This window comes from Oratosquilla oratoria, chromosome 21 (genome assembly GCF_046742065.1).
Source record: "Oratosquilla oratoria isolate Oo_2021 chromosome 21, ASM4674206v1, whole genome shotgun sequence".
NCBI classification, from domain to species: domain Eukaryota; kingdom Metazoa; phylum Arthropoda; class Malacostraca; order Stomatopoda; family Squillidae; genus Oratosquilla; species Oratosquilla oratoria.
The window spans coordinates 42715728-42739407 of record NC_134797.1 but is presented as its reverse complement, the minus strand read 5'-3'; the positions used below and the strand labels follow the sequence as shown (position 1 = coordinate 42739407).

Here is a 23680-nt window from a genome sequence, read left to right as displayed (position 1 = left end):
TTATTTTTGTTACCTTTTCCATTAAATTATACTGATACGTGTAACTTTTCTCCACAAATTTTGTCAAAATTAAAATGATCATTATTTGGCTAATAGCATATACTAGCCAAATTACCCGCGTGTTGCTGCGAGTTCGTGAATAATCCCTAACCTAACCATACCCCACCTAACTTTTACCCTTAACCCTAACCAAAATATTATTATGAATGAAATATAGCTTTAAACATTCCCCCTCCCAGGTGTGCAACCCCCCCCCCTGAAGGTTGGGAAACCCTAGTTTGAAAATACATGCATACACAAACACAAATATCATATGTACACATTCTTTTCCGTGCGCGCGCGCGTGTGTGTGTGGATTGACAATGTCTACAGCTAAAAGGTGAAGAAATATATCTCGTTTATCTTCAGAATATATATGGTTATAGGGGTTTATCTGCAAAAACTTAGGAGTTTGTGACTTGCGACTTGCAAGGTAAGACCACCCGCTTGCGCGGGATCGGTTTTTGTGGGAGGGGAAGAATGTTTGTAAGAAAATGAAAAGATAGTAGGGTATAAAAGAGGGCTATTGCCACCGGGCGATTAAGCGAGCGATCAGTGGCTGTTGGTGGTCGTGGCTCAGGAGAAATGGACTGGGAACTCGGATGGCGGCGCCGACGCCGGGATTACAATCACCAAAAGTTCAGAAAATGGTAGGAGGCGTAGTAGTAAAGGTGGAAAAACGGAAAAATCTTTAGTGGGAGGTAAACTGAAATGAGATGTAGTATAAGAGAAAGTTAGAAAGAGAGCGAATTTTAGTCAAAGAAAAAAATAAGTGTAAGTGTAGATGTTTGTGAATAATCCATTTCGCCCCCAGGTAAAAATAACCAATATTTCAAAATTTGGTAAAATTACACAATCATTTTACATTTACATGCTTTCTTCTTACAAAAGCTATCATGGTTTGTGGCAACATTAATTTCACAAATATAAATAATATTTATGGACACATACAATGGTTTGTTTAATCATATCAATTCTTATGTCACAAAAATGCTACGCGAGCTAAGGGGACACTACATTAGTGGCGTGTTCTCACACCATAAACTTTAACCCTTAATCAGAATATATATTGTTATGGGGGTCTATCACCAAAACCGTAGGAGTTCGTGAACAAACTAAACAAACAAACAGACAGAGGCTACTACTTTATTATAGTATATACATATATGTGTGTGTATATATATATATATATATATATATATATATATATACATATATATATATATGCAGATCGGAAAACAATTATGTATCTAATTTCTATGCTTCAGATATATAAAGAAAGTAGTTCGAGTTTGAGTAAAAAAAATTGTCAGTTGCCAGAATAAATTTGGCTGTCTGGACGCTTCGTAGCATTTCTTGCTATCTCTACACTACTCAACTGTCTCTATTGATCAAACTTCGATTTCAATTCACTTATGCTATCCGCCTGGATTGTAAGTTTAAATATATTCCGACAAGGGCTTCCGGTTGGGCCCATAAGTCACTCAGAGGAGATATTTTGTGCTTTTGGCTAGATGTGATAAGAGGAAGGTAGTGTTGAATGAAGTTAGCTTTGGGATGGTTTGCGTTTGTGTTCAGACGAATTCAGTGTTGGTAGCACTGTGCCAATGCACCTGGGTGGTGAACTGGACGCATATATGTGATAATATATATTTACGATGTCTTTATAAAAAGAAAGAAAAAATCTTCCGTATCATATTAATAGATCCTCTCTGTCAAACCTTTAACTGCTCTCTAGATGGATGTTCTACCGGCTCCTTTTTTCTTCCGATGTGGGCATTCCTTCATGTTCTGGTCATTCATCGCACATTTGCCCCCCTCCCTTTTTCTTTTTAGAAAGAGAGAGAGAGAGAGAGAGAGAGAGAGAGAGAGAGAGAGAGAGAGAGAGAGAGAGAGAGAGAGAGAGAGAGAGAGAGAGAGAGAGAGAGAGAGAGAGAGAGAGAGGGGGGGGGGGCTGGCATCCACCAGGACCTCGAGCTTGCGGCGGTCCGGATGAAGGCAGCTCGTGCGGATCGCCTTCCGAGAAAGCAGACAATGACGTCAACAATCAACACGAAGCAACTGACTGCACTGAATCTGTTCCCACGGAGCCGCTGCACTTGGGTTTGTCCCTACCGCCAAGCAGCTAGGAAGCATGTAGCTGCGGCCGAAGCCATCACTCTTGCCCTATCTTGTGCTTGGACTGTTGGAGTAGGTATCTAACATTCACTGCTGGGAATCGGAGAAAAGTGCGGGATTCGAAACCACAACTAAACGAATACGATACTAGCACGCTTCCCATTACGCCACCAGCACACAGATACAAGATTTTATTTAATGTGTTCATGGTAACTTGCCATCTGTACTTCAAGACACATCCATACAAAGGCATATATACGGCTCGATGGTGCGGCCATGCCATTCTCGACTGCTAATTCAGTGATCCGAGTACGAGTCTCGCCCAGGGCTGAAAAAAATCAGCATCGCTGCACTGCGAGCCAGCATTCCAACTCTGGTGGGCAACGAGTTGTGTGTGTACGTGCGTATGTTTGTGTGTGTGTGTGTACAAGGTCACATCATTACTCGTAGTTCGGGCCATTTATGAGCTCTCATCTGAGAGGGTAATAGCTGTCGATCACGAGTTCAACACGTGATCCAAGACCATGGTGGTGGATCACATAAACAGAACAGCTCCCCCACCCCTCACCCACGAACTCTCTTCTGGGTCAACACTACTAATTGCTAGAGTGTAGAGTTACTGACGGTTCATTCTCCCCCAAAGGCCTCAGCCCAAAACGCTCCCTCCTCTCCGAAAGCCACAATGATGTATAATTTTTATAGGCCCAGATAAACTGTCAATCATAATTGAACAATCTTCGAGATTGCGCAGTGTTTGAGCCCTACAATACTAACAAGATTGTGCAATAATTAGTTGACCCCTAAAGGTCCCTATACACTGTCAATCATGATCGTACAATCTTCGAGATAGCGCAAACAGTGTTTGAGCCCTACACTACTAACAAGATTGTGCAATCATTAGTTGACGCCTATTAAAGCTTGTGGCGTGAAGATGAGCAAAGAGGCAGCGTGCATAGCCATTATTCTGGCTTTAGGCGTTGAGGAGGAAAGTAAATGTAAGGAAAGAAAGATTTGGATGAAAGAGTGGTTAAAAAAAAAGAAATTCACGCATGAAAATCTTCAACAAGAGTTGCTCCTCTCTGCCCCTGATGATTACGAAAATTATCTACGCATGGACAGATATATTTATGGATTTGCTGGAGAAGACTACGCCCCTCATAGAAAAAATGGATACCAAGCTCAGGAATTCCATTTCAGCATGTGAAAGGCTTTCTAGTACTTCACGATTCCTGGCTACTGGACAAACATTTCAGGAACTAATGTTTACCACAGCTATCTCTCCACAGAGCCTTGGGGATATAACAATTTGGAAATTTGTAGTGCTATCTGCACTGTACTAGATGAGTATATTAAAGTAGGTTAAATAAAGTGCAGATAGCACCAAAATATTTATTGATAATAGCTAGTCTATTAAATGCCAAATTCATTAACATCACTACCAAATACCACAATGAATGCGTATAGATATAATCTACTCCAGCACCTGATTTCATACTGTATGGTACCCTCTTCAGTTCCCTTCGCTAATTCGAACGTAAAGAATTTATTTTCTTGGTTACCTTGGATCGTGTGGCATTAGGGTCTATTTCTCGCAATTTTTCTATAAATTTCACATGGCATCCACTTTTCAAAAGCCTGTTCTTAAAATCATCGCTTTTAATCTTCCACAAAACAGGAAAATCTCTATAAAGTTGAATAAACTCCCTCCAAAAATCTTGAGAGTGCCATACACTCGCCATGGTACCAAAGGAAAGACTGAGCTGTTGGTGCAATCGTCGCCACTATTATTCACTACTATGGTTGAGCTTACATAATCAAACCGTGTTGGAAATTCCTCAATCATCTGCGCAAACACTCAATCACACAGGATATGCTTGCGCAGTCATGAATATTACAATTGTGATTGACAGTGCATAGGGGCCTTTAAGGACGTTTGGCGTTACCCAGAATAATTCACACCAGTAAGGTCCAGAGGAATTGAACTAGGCGCGTTTTGAAATGTGAAGCTAAGCTTGGCTGGTTTCCAAGCGTGAACAATGCAACACAGCATGACTAGCGGCTAGCCAAGGCTACCATGATAATACTTTATTGTCCATAAAGGGACAATTTATCTATTAACATTTAAATTTTAAGGGTGTAACAAGTCTCCAATGACACTTTACAAATAATTCATTAACATTTGTTACATGTGTGCATTGCCTAACAAATCATATCAAGTGACATTTTCACATTATAACTATAGTTTAGAGTAAACCAGCACTTTATTAATGTAAATGTTGCTATCAGTCTGATATTAATGTGAAAAGGGTTATTGATTCCCACCAAGAAAGACAAATATATAAATTTGAATTATATTTTGTCCCAATTCATAGCGCATGTTCTGTGGACCTCGAGCATCTGGCAACTTCACTCACGCTCTTGTTGATTTGCATGACATAGCCGCTGACAAGTAGAGATCGGCGCCGCTGGAGGTAAGAAGGCGATGTTGCTTGTTATTTTAGTGTTTTATTCGTATGCGTGTTATCTACGAAAGACTTAGATATAAGGATATTAATATATAAACATTGTACCACACTTGAGTCGTAACTCAGCATGTGTCAATACTTTTGTTTGAAGTTAAGGCCTAAGATAAGGAGGCATCCTAAAGTTTTGTATTGACTTTGTGTCGGTTTCTCTGGCCAAACTCAAAGGGAGGTAAAATAATACATACTCCCTGTGTTCCTTATGTGTAACATCAATAATACTTCCAGGTTCGTTTTCCATGTATTCACAATTTTCTAAGGTAGTGAATATAGAGGTCAGTCGTGCTTCATGTTCGAAGTTTTTACAATTTTCCCTATTTTCACCATGCCCATGGACCTTAGGCAGTCCCGTGTCATCGCTCAGTTGTGGTTTTGTAATAATCTGTTCCTTTTCATGATTTATGGTGAGTTAGAATAAGGTGCAATTATTTGAATTTAGTCAGGAGTATAGATGACAACATTGCAACTACAGTCACTAACAGTAACAGTGTTAGTTTTTGTTGGAGATTCTTGCCATGAATTATAAATACATGCCGTCCCGAACAGAATTTCAATTTGGCAAAACCTAATTCATTGTAATGTAACCAACACCTAAGCGACTGTATTGAATCACAACCCAAATTGAGCACAAAATAATCCATTAAATTGCTCAGTCAGATACCCTTCCACCTATCAGTGTGATTCATGTATACTTAATAATTTCTTTCATCATCAACTTATACATGGATGGGGTAGTGCGAGAGGTAAATGCAAGGGTAGTGGGTCAGGGATTGGAGATGGTTAAAGAAAATGGAGAAAAGTGGGAGGTAAGCCAGCTGTTGTTTGTGGACGACACTGCGCTTGTGGCAGGATCGGAGGAGGGATTGAGGAAGCTGTTGACAGAGTTTGGGAGTGTGTGTGATGGGAGAAAGCTGAAGATAAATGTGGGTAAAAGTAAGGTGATGAGATGTACAAAAGGTGAAAGTGGCAGTAATCTGGAAGTGAGCATTAAGGGAGAGCAACTGGAGGAAGTGGATAGTTTTAGATACTTGGGTGCAAATGTGGCAGGAAAGGGTGGAGTAAAGGTGGAGGTAGAATGTAGATTGAGGGAAGCGAGTAAATGCCTTGGTGGATTGGAAAGTGTAATGAGGAATAGAAATTTGGGAATGGATGCTAAGAGGAGACTGTATGAAAGAGTGATAGTGCCAACAGCACTGTATGGAGCAGAAACATTGAACATAAGAGAGAAGGAGCTTGAATGTGTTTGAGATGAAGTGTCTGAGAAGTATGATTGGGGTTACTAGGCTGGATGGAGTGAGAAATGAGGAGGTGAGAAGGAGAACAGGGGTGGAAAGGGAGTTGAGAGATAGGGTTGATGAAAGAGTGTTGGGATGGTTTGGACACATGGAAAGAATGAGTGAAGAAAGACTAGTAAAGGAGGTGTGGAGGGAGTGAACATGAGGGGACATCCTAGGATGAGATGGATGGATGGGGTGAAGGGGGGGTTTGGGGAAGAGGGGAATGTCTGTTGAGGAAGGACAGGAGAGGACAGAAGACGGGTGAATGGAGAATGGTTGTATATGAAAGATGTTGTGATGCATGAGGTGGTGTGTGTGAGCAAAATTTTGATGCAGCCCAAAGGGATTTCTCCCCGTCCTCTCTTTTGTATGGGGGGATGGAGAGGGCGGGGTCGCTGATTAAATGAAGCGGCCTTGCTGTGGATGTGCTGTGTCTTGTGACACTGCTTCTGACCCAGGGCAGTGGACAGGGTGTAGGGATGACCCGTCATCTAGGAGGTGCTAAGATGGGAGGGAGGGTGGAGGGGTGTGGATTGTTTTCGGGGATGGAATGGGTGGGAATGATTTTATGCCTTTTCCTTTTTGGCTACCTCCCTTGTAAGGGTGAAAAACCCTTGGTATATGTATGTATGTATAAACGTGGTATCGGCAATCTCAAATTCTCTCTAAAGCTTTTCATATTTTGTTTTATATTTCAGGTAATACACCATGGAAGAACATAAAGTTGTTCCCGATGTTATTGACACTGTTCCACCTCATGTTGTACAGGTTAGTGTATTATTCATGTATTGTTTATTAAAAGTAGTATTGTGTGCTTCAGAAATGGAAGTTGTTACAAGTGTGTAGTTAACGAGTCATCATACACACATACTGCCAATTATGAATAATAATTGTGGTTTTGCTTTTCATGCATTATTAAGAATTCTTGAATGTTCCATTGCATGCATGAATGTTCTTTCAATTGAGATGCCAACAAGTATATTCCAGAATTGTCACTGTGGGATATAAATACCCTGGATCTCATGAATCGTCACCCCAGACTTGGACAGGGTGACTGTTCTTCATATGGACTATGTCACTATCCTAGGGTGACAATTCTTCATATGGGCCATCCTGGGTTTACAATTTTTTGGTTGTACAAGTTGATGACAATCAGCATAACCCTCATTCAGCCTAACCTAACCAAACCTAATCTTTATTCCACTGTTGGTATTGGGGTACTGAGGTGACAAATCTTCAGGTGGGATCTCATGGGGTGATGATTCTTCATGTTGGCATTCTGGGGTGACAATTCTTCAAATGCCAATGTTGTGTGTAATTTGTTACTGTACTGTAGATATATTAATGATAATTTGGATAAGAGAGGGAGATGACCCTTCATTCTCAAAGATCTAAGATGAGAGGGGCATGTAGGGTGGGAGTGGGTGCATGCCTTGGCTGGCTGCCATACTCCTGTATACAGTGGCGGCGCCAGGGGGGGCTTTAGCCCCCCCTAAAAAGTGGCCAGCTCCCCCACTAGCCCCCCCCCCAACTGAAATGAGCAAATTTAAAATTTAAAACACTCATTGAAATAATTTTATTAAGTGGAATTTTTCATTGCCAGGGCTAAAGATTTGTCAGCCATCAGTGCTAGCCCAACCATTAACCCCCTCCCCTTCTGAAATGAGGATAATATATGTGTATTATCATATTACTATTAGCCCCCCCAAAAATTTGCTCAACCCCCCCTTAGCCTCCCCAACAAAATTCCTGGCGCCGCCGCTGCCTGTATAATTGAGAACAGGTCTTTGGTATATAGAATATATTCAACAGTGTTTACTAAATCCCCGGATATGCAACACATATTTATTTTCATCTTATTCTTTGGTGGAAATAAGACTTGTACCGACATTTTAAATGTTAATTGAATTGATTTTAGTATCCTGTTGAATTCCTAGAACAAACCTTTGTGGAAAGCTTAGAGAAGTGAGTTGTATCTTTCTGGAAAAAAAAAAAAGATCACTTACAAAATTTTATATTTAATATCCAAATGGGTGTTGCCTGCACAAGTTTTACAGTGTTTTTGTCATGAGTGAAGACAGATACCTGCTAAGGGTAGTGCTGTCACTTTTAACTTCTATCCCTCAAATCTCAACCATCCATAACTTTCACCTCATTCATTTTTTCCATAGCACCCTACACTTGGGTGACAAGAACACTGACACTGTATTCTTTTCCATGTCATGAAAACCTCTAAATAGAGTGGAGTGAGTGAGCTAGGGATTCCTCCATATATCTCTCTCATTTGTCTTCCATACTTCAGTATATATATATATATATATATATATATATATATATATATATATATATCCTAGATCAAGTTATATTCTTTCAGTTTTATCTGCTGTCATTGGCTTGAATACCACAGAAATGTCTCTTTGCTGGCTGACCCAGTACAGTCAAACGTCAGTGTTCATCCAACTTTTTTTTTTTTTTTTTTTTTTTTTTTGCCAAAAAAATTAATCAAAACTGAATAGTATGAAAAATAGGGTATGTGAAAACAGAGGTTTGACCATAGGGAGCAGTTATAATTGATAGGGATTGTGGGCCCGGTCTGGAAACCAAGTGCTATCTCCTAGGGGCTGCACTGTGTTACGAATCTCGCTCACATATCTGACTTGCAATAGATTAAGTATGTGAAATGAGTTCCCAAGACCCCCATGTCTTTGGGATAACTCAAATAGAAATTGTAAAGTTGTCAGACTCGTAACACATAGTAAGAGTGAATGGGTGACTGAGTTCCCAAGACCCCATGTCTTTGGGATAACTCCAATAGAAATTACAAGGTCGCCACTTGATTTTATATTATCATAAAAATCAAGAAAAATGAAACACACAGATAACGTTTAACACTATTCATTAAAGTTAATAGGATTACATGAAGGATTACAATCACTGAATATTCAAGTGAGTAAATAAGTTTCCATTCAAATGAGTAAATAAGTTTCAAAACAGAAGATTCCCGCTCGAAAACTTTTAACGGGGGTGAAAGAAGATTAATTAATTAATTAATACTTTACTTACGAAAAACACTGTCTAAGTCACTACCATAAACATTTCACACCACTACATGAAACAATAGATGACCCTAGCTGAGTTAATTATCTTACGACTAATACAGGGGGAGTACAGAGGACTTACTTCAGCCAACGACCCCTTCGAGGCGACACCTTTACATCGTACCCTCTACTCTAAAACTGAGTCTGACACGCCCAAGGCGCTCTGGTTCTTCTCTACAAAAATCCTCTGATTGGCCCATAGGAATTGCGTCTATGGTGGTTGAACCTCATTGGTCAATTAACTAAAAACGTTCTCCTTCGTTCTAGGCTGAGTGTTAGAACAAATACTCCATTGAGTAGGTTTTCCTTCCCACGCGTCCTCCCGTACTCGTCCTGTAATTTGACACCCCACGTAATCGTGAAGTGCCATTATCCAAAGTAATAAACTATTCCGACCTTACATATATGGGAATATATGTGACACCTCCCTCTTTAAGGTTAAAAAAAAAAAAATCTTGAAAAGATTTTTTGTTTTTGTTTTTGTTTACTTGAGGGAGAATATACTTACAATAGTGACAGGCAATCGGCTACCACATTGTCTTCCCTCGTACATGACGGACATCTAAATGATACTCCTGCAAAAACAAACTCCATCTGGTTAAGCGGAGGTTCTTATCTTTAAACTTGTTAAGGTACTTCAAGGGATGGTGGTCTGTGAAAACCGTTACCTGGGCACCAACATGAACATGCACAACAAAATACTTAATTGCTAAGATCATTGATGGCATACCCTTTTCTTTGACACTCTTAGTTTAAGCACAACGGAATTATAAGTCTTTGTCCACTGGAACTTTGTTCCTTCCTCAATGATAGTCACTTATTGCGGGTTCACACGATACGGGGCTTGCTTGATGGGCGTCGCATCTTCCCGTCCACGTCATGCAGCGTCAGGTGGGTCCTCTCAGGGGCATCCCGAAAGCTCTCCTGGTATCGTCTCTGCAACTCCAGTAGGTCCATTCGCTGCTCAGCCGAAAGATGACCCAGCTGGCTCACCACCTGTGGCCACACCTCTGCATTCGCCTTCCACGTCATCTCAAAGGTGGGGAAGGTCGAGTCCTCGTCTTCCTCAGGCCCGATGGAGACGGCATGCACACTACCGCCAGACACACCCACATCACTCTTGTCCCTCTCCTGGTACGCTTTCCACACACCGAGATGACACAACTGCTGCTTCCATCTCCTACCCGGAATGACAACCACTTTGTTCAGTTCCCTCACTCGTTTTGTCACGTCGTGCGGGTCGCTGAACCTTGCTCCTCGTTTAAATTCTCGCACTTTCGCCTTCACTCGCTCTTGAACACTCTGCCAACATGAGGTCAACCTACTTCTCACTGCCTCCACCGACTTCATCACTCTTGGATCACCTTTATGTCCTGCAAAGGAATTATCATGCCCTAATCGCATAACTCCTTCCCTGTAGACCTTCGGCAACACTATTTGTCGCCTATCAGACCATCCTGCGTCATCAGTAGAGCCGGTACTATCCACCCACTTGCGGAATAGTACTCCCGACTCTAAAGAGTATTCCTCTGACAACTCACTCTCACTCACCACTCCTTCCTTCCGGTCTCCCAATTCGGAGCCAAATCTCTGTAAGCCGCGGGGGCTCATTGCCTCCACCTCCTTCTCTCCCATTCCCTGTAAGACACTGGGACCCCTTGTTTCTCCCTCCTTCTCTCCAATCCTTTGTGAGTCATTAGGACTCTTTTCTCCTTTCTTCTCACCCATTCTGTGTGAGTCATTTAGACTCCTCCCATCTCCTTTCTTCTCTCCCTTTCTGTGTGAGCCACTTAGACTCCATTTCTCTCCTTCTCTCCCTTTCTGTGCGAGTCACTTAGACTCCATTTCTCTCCTGTCTTCTCTCCCTTTTTGTATGAGTCGCTTAGACTCCTTTTCTCTCCTTTCTTCTCTCCCTTTGTGTGAGTCACTTAGACTCCATTTCTCTCCTGTCTTCTCTCCCTTTTTGTATGAGTCGCTTAGACTCCTTTTCTCTCCTTTCTTCTCTCCCTTTCTGTGTGAGTCGCGACTCCATTCCTCTCCTTTCTTCTCTCCCTTTCTGTGTGAGTCGCTTAGACTCCATTTCTCTCCTTTCTTCTCTCCCTCTCTGTGTGAGTCATTTAGACTCTTTCCATCTCCCTTCTTCTCTCCCATAAACAGACGAGTCAGGTCAAACACTTCCGACTCGCTGCCTCGTTCCTCACGGAACAGGAACCTCAAGTCCACCTCTGTCTCGACTTGAGTATTTTCACTAGGGATTCTTCCCTCGGGATTCAGACTGTCCTTACATTTAGGATTTCCACAGCCTTCCCCTCTCGAGACCTTTATTGGCCTCCCTTGGTCCTTAGACCCTTCTCTCTCTCTTCTCTCCCATGTAGGTGTGGGACACATCTTCCCACCCACTAAGTCATTTCCTAGAATGACTTCAACTCCTTCCACTGGCAACTGATCTACTAGGCCTATCTTTGCCTGTCCCTCATATAGAGGTGATTCCATAGCTACCTCTACCAGTGGCACCTTGGCTAGGCCTCCTAGGAAGCCTATAACTACTCTCCCTTTTGCTACAGGTTTTTCAACTAAGCTACTCAGCATTACTGATTGGAGGGCTCCTGAGTCTCTCAGAATGGTCACCCCTTTTCTCTTCTCTCCCTTTATGGTGACTGTTCCTTGAAAAAGGAACGGGTCGTAACCTCTCAAGTGAGGTTTCATCTCATCCTTCTCCATGCCGTCTGTGGCAACCTTACTCATGAGGGCCACTACTTTGGTGGTCTCCTCCTCGTCCTCCCCCTCTCGGACTTTACTTTCTATGTGGGTGTCCCATCTATTTAATAATACTATGGGTTTAACCCCCTCTATTTCCCTTCTCCTGTGCCAACAATCCCTCGTCAGGTGGCCTATCCTCCCACAATAGCTACATGAAATTATCTGTGATGACTTACTATAGTCACCTTTCTTGACCTCTAGGGATTTTGTAGGTCCACCTGAGGAGGTTGATTGTGGGATCCTCGGCTGTTCCTCTCTCCCCCTTGGAGTAACTGAGAATTTCCCTGCAGTAGGTTTAAGTATTTCATATTTATCTGCTAATACTGCAGCCTCTTCCAACTTCGAGACTTCTTTCTCCTGAAGATACAATGACACCTCTTTAGGGATGGATCTCAGATACTCTTCCATTAACATTAACTCAGCTAGTTTCCTATAATCTCCATTTATGTTACGGGATCTTACCCATTGGTCCCATAACATTCTTTTCTCTCTACTAAATTCAACGTGTGAGATATTAGATTGCTTCCTTAGATTCCTAAATTTTACCCTATAAACTTCAGGCACTAATTCACAGGCTCGTAGGATAGCTGATTTGATTTCATCGTAATCCTTTGTTTGTGAATCCTCTAAAGCACCATAAACTCTTAGCTCTTAGCTCTGAGGCTTGTTCGCAACAATGCAGGCCAATACTGCTTCGGCCACTGATAATCTTCCGCTATTCCTTCAAACGTCCTCAAGTAAGTATCCACCTGTGATTCATCAAATTCAGGAAGCAATTTAGCGTTATGTACTACATCAAAATTGAGCCTCCTATTTGCCTCATGTGCATGCTCAACCCCTAGACTTTGTGCTATGAATCTCAAATCGTTAGCAGTAAGGCTCTGTATCTCCTTTTTAGTAGGTTGTTTGTGTACAAACTCCAATACCTCTGCACTTGTCAACTTCATTTTCTCACACTATTGATCCTATTTAATACTAAATATTTTCGTTGGTAATTCTTTCACGTTACCGTTAAAATCCTGGCAAGGTCGCCAATTTATATGTTACGAATCTCGCTCACATATCTGACTTGCAATGGATTAAGTATGTGAAATGAGTTCCCAAGACCCCATGTCTTTGGGATAACTCAAATAGAAATTGTAAAGTTGTCAGACTCGTAACACATAGTAAGAATGAATGGGTGACTGAGTTCCCAAGACCCCATGTCTTTGGGATAACTCCAATAGAAATTACAAGGTCGCCACTTGATTTTATATTATCATAAAAAACGCACAGATAACGTTTACCACTATTCATTAAAGTTAATAGGATTACATGAAGGATTACAATCACTGAATATTCAAGTGAGTAAATAAGTTTCCATTCAAATGAGTAAATAAGTTTCAAAACAGAAGATTCCCGCTCGAAAACTTTTAACGGGGGTGAAAGAAGATTAATTAATTAATTAATACTTTACTTACGAAAAACACTGTCTAAGTCACTACCATAAACATTTCACACCACTACATGAAACAATAGATGACCCTAGCTGAGTTAATTATCTTACGACTAATACAGGGGGAGTACAGAGGACTTACTTCAGCCGACGACCCCTTCGAGGCGACACCTTTACATCGTACCCTCTACTCTAAAACTGAGTCTGACACGCCCAAGGCGCTCTGGTTCTTCTCTACAAAAATCCTCTGATTGGCCCATAGGAATTGCGTCTATGGTGGTTGAACCTCATTGGTCAATTAACTAAAAACGTTCTCCTTCGTTCTAGGCTGAGTGTTAGAACAAATACTCCATTGAGTAGGTTTTCCTTCCCACGCGTCCTCCCGTACTCGTCCTGTAATTTGACACCCCACGTAATCATGAAGTGCCATTATCCAAAGTAATAATCTATTCCCACCTTACATATATGGGAATATATGTGACAACTGTCAGGTGGAGGTTAGAGTATTGGTAAGATTTGAAGATGAGTGGTAAGGAAAGGGTTCTCTGTGATGGCTGGTAGGATTACTGCATGTAGGCTTTGAAGATGGTTTGTATGGTCCTCACTGACATCTATCTTGTATGACCACCATTTGCTCGTATGTGTTGCTTGTACCATAGAGATTTGTATTGATGTACACTTGTTTCCCTTCAGGTGAAATTTAATGATTTAGAAGTGCAGCTGGGCAACACTTTAACACCAACTCAAGTACAGAAACCACCTACAGTTCTCACATGGCCTGCTGAGGATGGAAGCCTGTATACTTTGTGCATGACAGGTGAGAGACCCTGTGAGGTTTTTACATTTTGAACTTGATATTCTGGTCATTCAGATACAGTTGTAGCTCTGTATGGATAGTAATTGATGTATATTTAGGAGGAATTTCAATTTTTTGTAATTACTCATTTATTGTTGTTTACTTTTGAAGACCCTGATGCACCAAGTAGGGAGTCACCAAAGTATCGTGAATGGCACCATTGGCTTGTTGTGAATGTTCCTGGCACTAATGTTGATCAAGGGGAAACTCTTAGCCAGTATGTTGGCTCAGGTCCTCCGAAAGGAACTGGTAAGAATATGTTTTTGTTACATGTTCATATTTGTATGTGCTAGAGGTATCTCGTATAAATCAGTTCATGCTCTGGTGGAGCTCTGTGTCTTGCTGCATTGCTTCTGACCAATGCACTATGGCAGGGGACAGGGCAACCCTTCAGCCCGGAGATGCTGATAAAGGAAGTATGGTTGTTGTTGTTGTCGTTCCCTAGACTTTCTGTCCGAGCAGTCCGAAACTGGGTTTTCCCACAAATCCTTTATAAAGTGTATGTTGTGTTGTTTGCGTGCATGATTGTGTATAATGCAGTCTTCCATTATGTGTTGTATGGTATGGGGTGAAGTGTTACATCCTGGGCAGCTGTTCACAATGCGGTCATCCAGCCTCTTCTGGTAGCTTAGAAGTGCTGGGTGGTGGCTGCACCACAGTCTGGAAGTATGGTTGATGGGTTTTATTTATCAGTTGTGTGCTTTGACTTTACCACCTGTCCTTATAAGAGGAAAGGACCTTATTAAAATGTTTTCCTATGTTATTTTAATTCTTTATTTATTTTATTTTATTATTATTATTATTGTTTTTTTTTTATTTTATTTTTTTTTCAACTTGACAAATGAACAACTATGCATGTTATATGAAATAAAAGTGTGTGGATGTGGTACAGATGAGAGTAAAATGGAAGAAATAGTCAGTATATTTGTGAGAAGACTATGAAGCTGGAATCCAGACTAGTTGGACACAAATACATAGGAGCCCCAAAGAATCATACTATGGCATCACACAGATATCACATTACACGAGAAGAATAGAAACAGAACACGAAAATCTTGGAAATTTGCATGGACCCGAGAAAATTTAAGATAATTGAGTCCCTTTACATCAAGGACAGAAACCCCAACTTGAATATACAGGCACCTGATTTATTAGCACTATCCAGTATTAGAACACAGGGTAGGCCAGAAGCTTGAGGAGATATTTTATGGACATCTTCAAACTATTGTGTGATCTCCCCCAGTCTAAAAATTTCATGTGGTCAAATACCACTCTTAGTTGATACTAGACATGCTCCCTGAAGGAGACTCAGCTGAGCTGAAGTCCGGATCGGAGATTATGACCACCTACGCACAAGTTCTAAAGAGTTTAGACCTTGCAACATGGCAATTAGTGAGATCTTTAGAAAATATCTGCAAGAAAATTATTAATGCAGGAAACGGCATCACATTTCAACAAAATATGTTTATTAGAAAAGGGGAAGGATGTTTTTTGGGCTTTCATGGATCTGGAAAAGGCTTATGATAGGGTAGACAGAAAGGCACTGTGGGAGGTTATGCAGATTTATGGGATAGGAGGAAAGCTTTTGGGAGCTGTCAAGAGTTTTTATGTGAGTAGTAGAGCATGTGTTAGGATTGGAAATGGAGAGAGTGAGTGGTTTGAAGTAAAGGTGGGACTTCGTCAAGGATGCGTTATGTCGCCCTGGCTGTTCAACTTATACATGGATGGGGTGGTGCGAGAGGTGAATGCTAGGGTAGTGAGTCAGGGATTGGAGATGGTTAAAGAAAATGGAGAAAAGTGGGAGGTGAGCCAGCTGTTGTTTGCGGACGACACTGCGCTTGTGGCAGGGTCAGAGGAGGGATTGAGGAAGCTGGTGGCAGAGTTTGGGAGAGTATGTGATAGAAGAAAGCTAAAGATAAATGTGGGTAAAAGTAAGGTGATGAGATGTACAAGGGGTGAAAGTGGCAGTAGACTGGAAGTGAACATTAAGGGAGAGCGACTGGAGGAAGTGGATAGTTTTAGATACTTGGGTGCAAGTGTAGCAGGAAAAGGTGGAGTGAAGGTGGAGGTAGAATGTAGATTGAGAGAAGCGAGTAAATGCCTTGGTGGTTTAAAGAGTGTAATGAGAAATAGACATTTAGGAATGGATGCGAAGAGGAGACTGTATGAAGGAGTGATTGTGCCAACAGCACTGTATGGGGCAGAAACGTGGAACATAAGAGAAGAAGAGAGAAGGAGTTTGAATGTGTTTGAGATGAGGTGTCTGAGAAGTATGGTGGGGGTTACTAGGCTAGATAGAGTGAGAAATGAGGAGGTGAGGAGGAGAACAGGGGTGAAAAAGGATTTGGGAGAGAGGGTTGATGAAAGAATATTAGGATGGTTTGGACACATGGAAAGAATGAGTGAAGAAAGACTAGTAAAAGAGGTATGGAAGGCAGATGTGGAGGGAGTGAACATGAGGGGACGTCCTAGGATGAGGTGGATGGATGGGGTGAAGGGGGCTTTGGGGAAGAGGGGAATGTCTGTTGAGGAAGGAAGGGAGAGGACGGAAGACAGAGGTGAGTGGAGAATGGTTGTATATGGATGATGTTGTGACTGCATGAGGAGGAATGGGCGGGGGGGTGGGGGGGGTAGTATGTGTGAGTAAATTTTGACGCAGCCCGAAGGGATTTCTCCCCGTCCTCCCTTTATATGCAAAGGGGGACGGAGAGGGGGGGTCGCCGATTAAATGAAGCGGCCTTGCTGTGGATGTACTGTGTCTTGCGACACTGCTTCTGACCCAGGGCGGTGGGCAGGGTTCAGGGATGACCCGTCATCCAGATGGTGCTCAGATGAGAGGAAGGGTGGGAGGGGTGTGGAGTGTATTTAGGGATGAAATGGGTGGGAGTGTTTTTATGCCTTTCCCTTTGTGGCTACCTCCCTTGGAAGGGGGAAAAAGCCTTGGTATATGTATGTATGTATGTATGTAGAAGACTTACTGCCTGTCTATATTTATTATTATTTATTTATTTATTTGTTTGTTTATTTTTTTGCAGGACTGCACCGTTATGTATATTTAGTGTTCAAGCAGCCGGGTCAACTGAGCTGTGATGAACCAAAGCTTACCAACACTTCAGGTAGGTTTCAAGATCAGAAAGTCTTGATGAGTCTAAGTTTAAGTTGCCAGTAAGATTGTACCCATTAAACTATATAGAAATGAGACTGAGAATATAAGGAAGCATGAGGGGAAGAATAGGAATGTGTTAAATATAAAATATTTGGGAGATGAATGTTCCAAGAATGGGTAGAGTGAAAAATGTAGATGGGAAGGACATTGTCATAAAGGGTAGATCAGAGAGTATTGATAGGGTTGGGTGTATGGAAGAAAATTGAGTGTACTGTACAAAGACTTGTATGGAGAATACCAAAGTAGAATTGAACAAGATAAGCATGAGAGGAAAAAGAAGAAAAAAAAGTGGATACATACATACATATACCAAGGCTTTTTCCCCCTTCCAAGGGAGGTAGCCAAAAAGGGAAAGGCATAAAAACACTCCCACCCATTTCATCCCCAAATACACTCCACACCCCTCCCACCCTTCCTCTCATCTGAGCACCTCCAGGATGACGGGTCATCCCTGCAACCCAAACAAACAAAAAAAGTGGATAGATGGAGTAAATGATGCTTTGTATGTAAATAGGATGTCAGTTGTTCAGGAAAGAGAGTGCAAAAATCATGAACAAAAGACACAACATGATGGAATAATCTCATCTGTGTCGTCAATTATTTAGACAAAAATATTTCATGGGATATTTTCATATGCTTTTTCAGGGGATCACCGTGGTTGCTTCAGCATCAAGAAGTTTGCTAGCAAGTATAACTTGAAACTTGTGGCTGGTAACTTTTACCAGGCTGAATATGACAGCTATTGTGATGAAATCTACAAACAACTTGGCATGTAAAGAAAAGAAATACAGGTTTACTTTTTCTTGTGGGTGGAATGTATTTCATATGAATCATGAACAATAAAAGTTGAATGAAATACAAATTATTATTATTATGTATTTATTTTTTATCCTTAATTTTTTTTGAAAATGAATGAATATATGTGAATGTGAGATTGATTGTGATTGAGTTATATGAAATTGGTGACAGGTACCTGCATGTGGTGGCCTTGCAAGATGGAAATTGAAGCTGCCTATTTTCAAAACCTGTCAACTCTCACTCTTTAGGAGGTGCCACTACTAGGGTCTGCAGTACCTTGTTATAGTTTGCAACACTTTAAATAATTTTTCTGACCTGTGATCATCTTTAGATACCAAAAGATAATTTTCTACCAAATTACTAAGACAATTTTTTTTTTTTTTTTTTTTTTTTTTATACAGGGGCCATTAACCATTATTGATTACTAGCACGCTCACCAGTCATCAGTATTGATGACTAGTTATGACTAGTTTTTACTTTTATTATTATTGAGGGGCCATTAACCATTTTTGATTGCTAGTACTTGCAAGCTGTCAATATTGATGACTACTGGTGACCAGTTTTTACCATATTGTTTTTATTTTTATTATGTAGGGGGACATAAACCATTATTGATTACTAGAACTCTCTAGCCATCAGTATTGATGACTAGTTTTTACTATGATTTTTTATTAACATTATTGAGGGGCCATTTTGATTACTAGTGCTCATTAGTCATCAGTATTGATCATACAGAACAAAGCCCTAAAAACAATTACAGGCTGCACAAATACAACACCTACAGACCATTTACACCATGAAACAAAAGTCCTCAAAGTCAAGGACCACCTCGACATGAGAGGCACACAAACACTTGCCGCAGCCACCACAAACACATTACACCCGCTACACTACATAGCAGAACACCACACACACCAAGAAACATTAAAACAACACCCAAAGACCTTTATCACGCACAGATACTCTCTTCTCTTCCTCCACAACCACCAAATACCAGCCTCCGGAAACATATTCATAATCATATCACTCACCGCTCCATTAACACACTGCTGCATGCCAGACCCCCTGATATCCACCCTTCTGAATCCTCTCTCCCACGAAAGGACAGAGTCCACTTGGCCAGACTGCGGTGCGGTCACCACCCAGCACTTCTAAGCTACCAGAAGAGGCTGGATGACCGCATTGTGAACAGCTGCCCAGGATGTAACACTTCACCCCATACCATACAACACATAATGGAAGACTGCATTATACACAATCATGCACGCAAACAACACAACATACGCTCTATAAAGGATTTGTGGGAAAACCCAGTTTCGGCTATGGCATTCCTTGGGGAGACGGGACTGCTCGGACAGACAGTCTAAGGAACAACAACAACAACAACAACTACTGATTAGTTTTTACCATGATTTTTATCATTATTGTCATTGAGGGGGCATTAGCTATTTTCAATACTAGTGCTCACTAGTCATCAGTGTTGATGACTACCAATGAATAGTGATGACTGGTTTTTACAAAACAATTATCATTTAGGGTTGTATATGGATGATGTGATGCATGAGGTGGAATGGGCGGGGGGATGGGGGGTGAGGTAGTATGTGTGAGCAAAATTTGACGCAGCCCGAAGGGGAGGGGGGGTCGCCGATTTAATGAAGCGGCCTTGCTGTGGATATGCTGTGTCTTGCGACACTGCCTCTGACCCAGGGCAGTGGACAAGGTGCAGGGATGACCCGTCATCCAGGAGGTGCTAAGATAAGAGGGAGGGTGGAGGGGTGTGGAGTGTATTCAGGGATGGAATGGGTGGGAATGATTTTATGCCTTTTCCTTTTTGGCTACCTCCCTTGTAAGGGGGGAAAAGCCTTGGTATATGTATGTATGTAGGGGCCATTAACCATTTTTAATCACTAGTGCTCACTAGCTGTCAGTACTGATGATTAGTGATTATTTTTTACCATAAATTTTATTATTTTCATTATTATTATTATTGAGGGTCCATTAACCATTTTTAATTACTAGTGCTCACAAGCTGTCAGTATTGACAACTACTGATAACTAGTCATGACTAGTTTTTACCATAACTTTTGTACTATTATCATTGAGGGGCCATCAACCATTTTTGATTACTAGTGCTCACTATTCAACAGTATTGATGACTAGTCATGACTAGTACTTACTATATTTTTTATTAGTATTATCATGATTATGGTTGAGGGGCCATTAAAAAAATTTGATTAGTGCTCTCTAGCTGTCAGTATTGATTAGTCATGACATGTTTTTACCATAAAACTTTTTTTTTTCTGATCAATTATTTTATGCAAAACAAATGTGTATATGCTTTGTTATAATAGTGTGTACATACATATACTAAAGGCTTTTTCCTCATTTCAAGGGAGGTACCCAAAAAACAAAGGCATAAAATCCACTCCCACCCATTCCATCCCCACATACTCCACTCCCATTGATCCCCCTCTCTCCCTCTTGGCTCCTCCTGGATGACTGATCATCCCTGCATCTCTCCCACTGCCCTCAGTCAGAAGCAGTGTCACAAGACATAGCACATACACAGCAAGGCTGCTTCATTAAATCAGTGCCCCCCCCCCCTTCTCTGTCCCCTCTGCAGAAAAATAGAAGATGGGGAGAGATCCCTTTGGGCTATGTCAAATTATTTTTTCACACATACTCCATCACCCCCCATCCTCCACCCACTCCCTTTCATGTATCACAGCATCATCCATACACAACCATGCTCCATTCACCCCTATACAGACTTAACCTCAGCACTGAGCAGACTGATCCCCTGATTCATTAAATTTGTAGGGCATCCCAGTACAAAAAGGTTGTGATCTTGGGATATTTTAATTATAGAAACACTGACTGGGAAATTTTAGTAGATCAGGTGTGGTGTAGGATAATTTCCTAAAACAAATTATTACCAATCATACGAGGGGCGAGAATACTCTGGACTTACTCTTAACTAATAATGAGCACCTAACGAGTAATGTAAAAGTGGGAGATAGTCTTCTCCCATCCTTCCTCAACAGACATTCCCCTCTTTCCCAATACCCCTTTTACCCCGTCCATCCATCTCATCCTTGGTTGGCCCCTCATATTCACTCCTACCTCTGCCTTCTACACCTCTTTTACTATTCTTTTTTCATTCATTCTTTCCATATGTCCAAACCATCCCAATACTTTTATCAACCCAGCCTGTCTCCCAACTCCTTTCCACCCCCCTTTTCCTCCTCACCTCCTCATTTCTCACTCTATTCAGCCTAGTAATCCCTATCGTACTTCTCAGGCACCTCATCTCAGACATATTTAAACTACTCTATTATGTTCCATGTTTCTGTCCCCATACTGTGCTGTCAGTACAATCACTCCTTCATACAATCTCCTCTTAGCATCCATTCCCAAATGTCAATTTCTCATTACACTTCTTAAAATTAATCCCCCAAGACATTTACTTGCTTCTCTTAATCTACATTCTACCTCCACCTCCACTCTTTCCTTTCCTGCCACATTCACACCCAAGTATCCAAAACTATCCACTGCCTCCAGTCTCTCTCCCTTTATACTCACTTCCAGTCTGCTGCCACTTTCTCCCCTTGTACATCTCGTCACCTTACTTTTACCCACATTTATCTTCAACTTTCTTCTTTCACACACCTTCCCAAATGCTGTCACTAACTTCCTCAATCCCTTCTCTGATCCTGCTACAAGCGCAGTGTCGTCGGCAAACAACTGGCTTATCTCCCACTTTTCTCCATTTCCTTTAACCATCTCCAATCCCCAACCCATTACCCTTGCATTTACCTCTCGCACCACCCCATCCATGTATAAATTGAACAGCCAAGGCAACATAATACTCCCTCAAACCACTCGCTTTCCATTTCAGATTCTAACACGAGCTCTACTATCATAAAAACTCTTGACCTCTTAACATCTTTCCTTCTATAGCGTGTAGTCATGAATAATGTTATGGAATAATGCAATAATATAGACAAACATTAGGGAAAAATATATTACAAATTGTTATTAATGTTGGAAAAACATGGATAGGAAAGAAAACTTGAGAATGCAATAATTGAACATTCACTATGCTTTCTTATAATAGTATTTAGTCATGAATAATGCAATACTAAAGACAAACATTATGGAAAAAATACAATATTAATAATAAAAAAATGTGGATAGCAAAGACAACTTTAGAGAAAACAATAATCGAACACTCACCATAAAGCCTGCAAAATTCTAGTTGTGTTTTTCCGTAATCATAGTCGTATTCCATGCCAGGGTCATCATTGGAAAGGTGGGAGAGGGTAGGACTTTCCTGCTATGCATTAACAGGATAGACTGAGGTGTCAGCCCAGACATGGTCTTTTGGGTTGACCAGGTCCTCAGTCAGGTTTGTATCCAGGTTATCTTTCTCATATAGACTCAGAATGGCACTGAGAGTCCTCTGCCTCTCAATCAATCCTCTCATCCACACCTTATTAGTTTCCCAGAGGTAGAATGGGACCAGGAATTCCAGATCCACGGTCTTTGCAGGCTTGAGCACATTACCTTGAGGGTACTTGGCAGGACAATGCCCTGCAGCACCAGCTCCTATGGCCAGCCACACTCTTTTCTGGTGCCAGAAGCTGACTTCCACCCCTTCAACAATGACACAAAGTCAGCCTCAGAATCCCCTGATTCATGAAATTCATAGAGCGTTCCAGTAAAAAAAGGTTGTGACCATAGGATATTTTAATTATAGAAACACTGACTGGGAAATTTTAGTGGATCAGGAAACAAAAATTTTCTTAGGTGTGGGCAGGATAGTTTTCTAAAACAAATTATTACCAATCCTACGAGGGGAGAGAATAATCTGGGCTTACACTTAGCTAATAATGACCACCTAACAAGTAACGTAAAAGTGGGAGATAGTCTAGGCTCTAGCAATTATTAAGAAATAAGATTTAATATTATTTGGAAAGAATTAAAAAGTACAAATAACGTTCAAGTACTGGACTTCAGGAGAGCCAGTTTTGACAAGATGAGAGACTATTTGAGACATATCACTTAAAGGACCAACCCAGGGGGCTGTGACGGGGTCAGGTATACAGTCAGTCCAGATATCATTAGTATGGTCAGGGGTTGGGTCATGGAGTGTATGCGTACTTTGGGTCAGGTCACTTGCGGGCACAGGGTCAACATCCAGGCTAGCAATTTGGACAAAATGTATAGTAACCTAACATATTTAATTCTAAGTGCACAAAGTAAATCTATTCCCTTAAGTCAATACAGAAGAATAGTAATATTCCCAAATGGATGACAGACAGGCTGAAATACGAGATCGGAATGAAAAGAGGACTTTACGTAAGAATAATAAAAAAGGGAACATCTTAGATCCAAATATAACGCTATGGCAAAACTGGTTAAAAAGAATATGCACACAGCAAAATGTAACTATAAGATTAAGGTAGCTAGACAGGCGAGATCCAACCCAAAGGGGTTCTTTCATCTCCTCAGGACAAAAAATAAGAAAACAATAGGCCTAATTCAAAGTGACGAAAATGTCATGAGAGAATTGGAGGAAAAATGAGTGGGGTGTTTAACAGACATTTTC

General features: G+C 41.2%; 1 protein-coding gene across 1 annotated transcript; it reads left to right on the top strand.

The window, feature by feature from the left end:
• The first annotated feature begins 4529 nt into the window (after positions 1-4529).
• LOC143036872 (protein D3-like) lies at positions 4530-18137 on the top strand. Its single transcript, XM_076204775.1, has 6 exons — positions 4530-4628; positions 6655-6724; positions 13943-14066; positions 14217-14354; positions 17141-17221; positions 17917-18137. The coding sequence occupies exons 2-6, from the start codon at positions 6665-6667 to the stop codon at positions 18045-18047; spliced, it is 534 nt and encodes a 177-aa protein (XP_076060890.1). The 5' UTR covers positions 4530-4628; positions 6655-6664; the 3' UTR covers positions 18048-18137.
• Positions 18138-23680: the final 5543 nt, after the last annotated feature.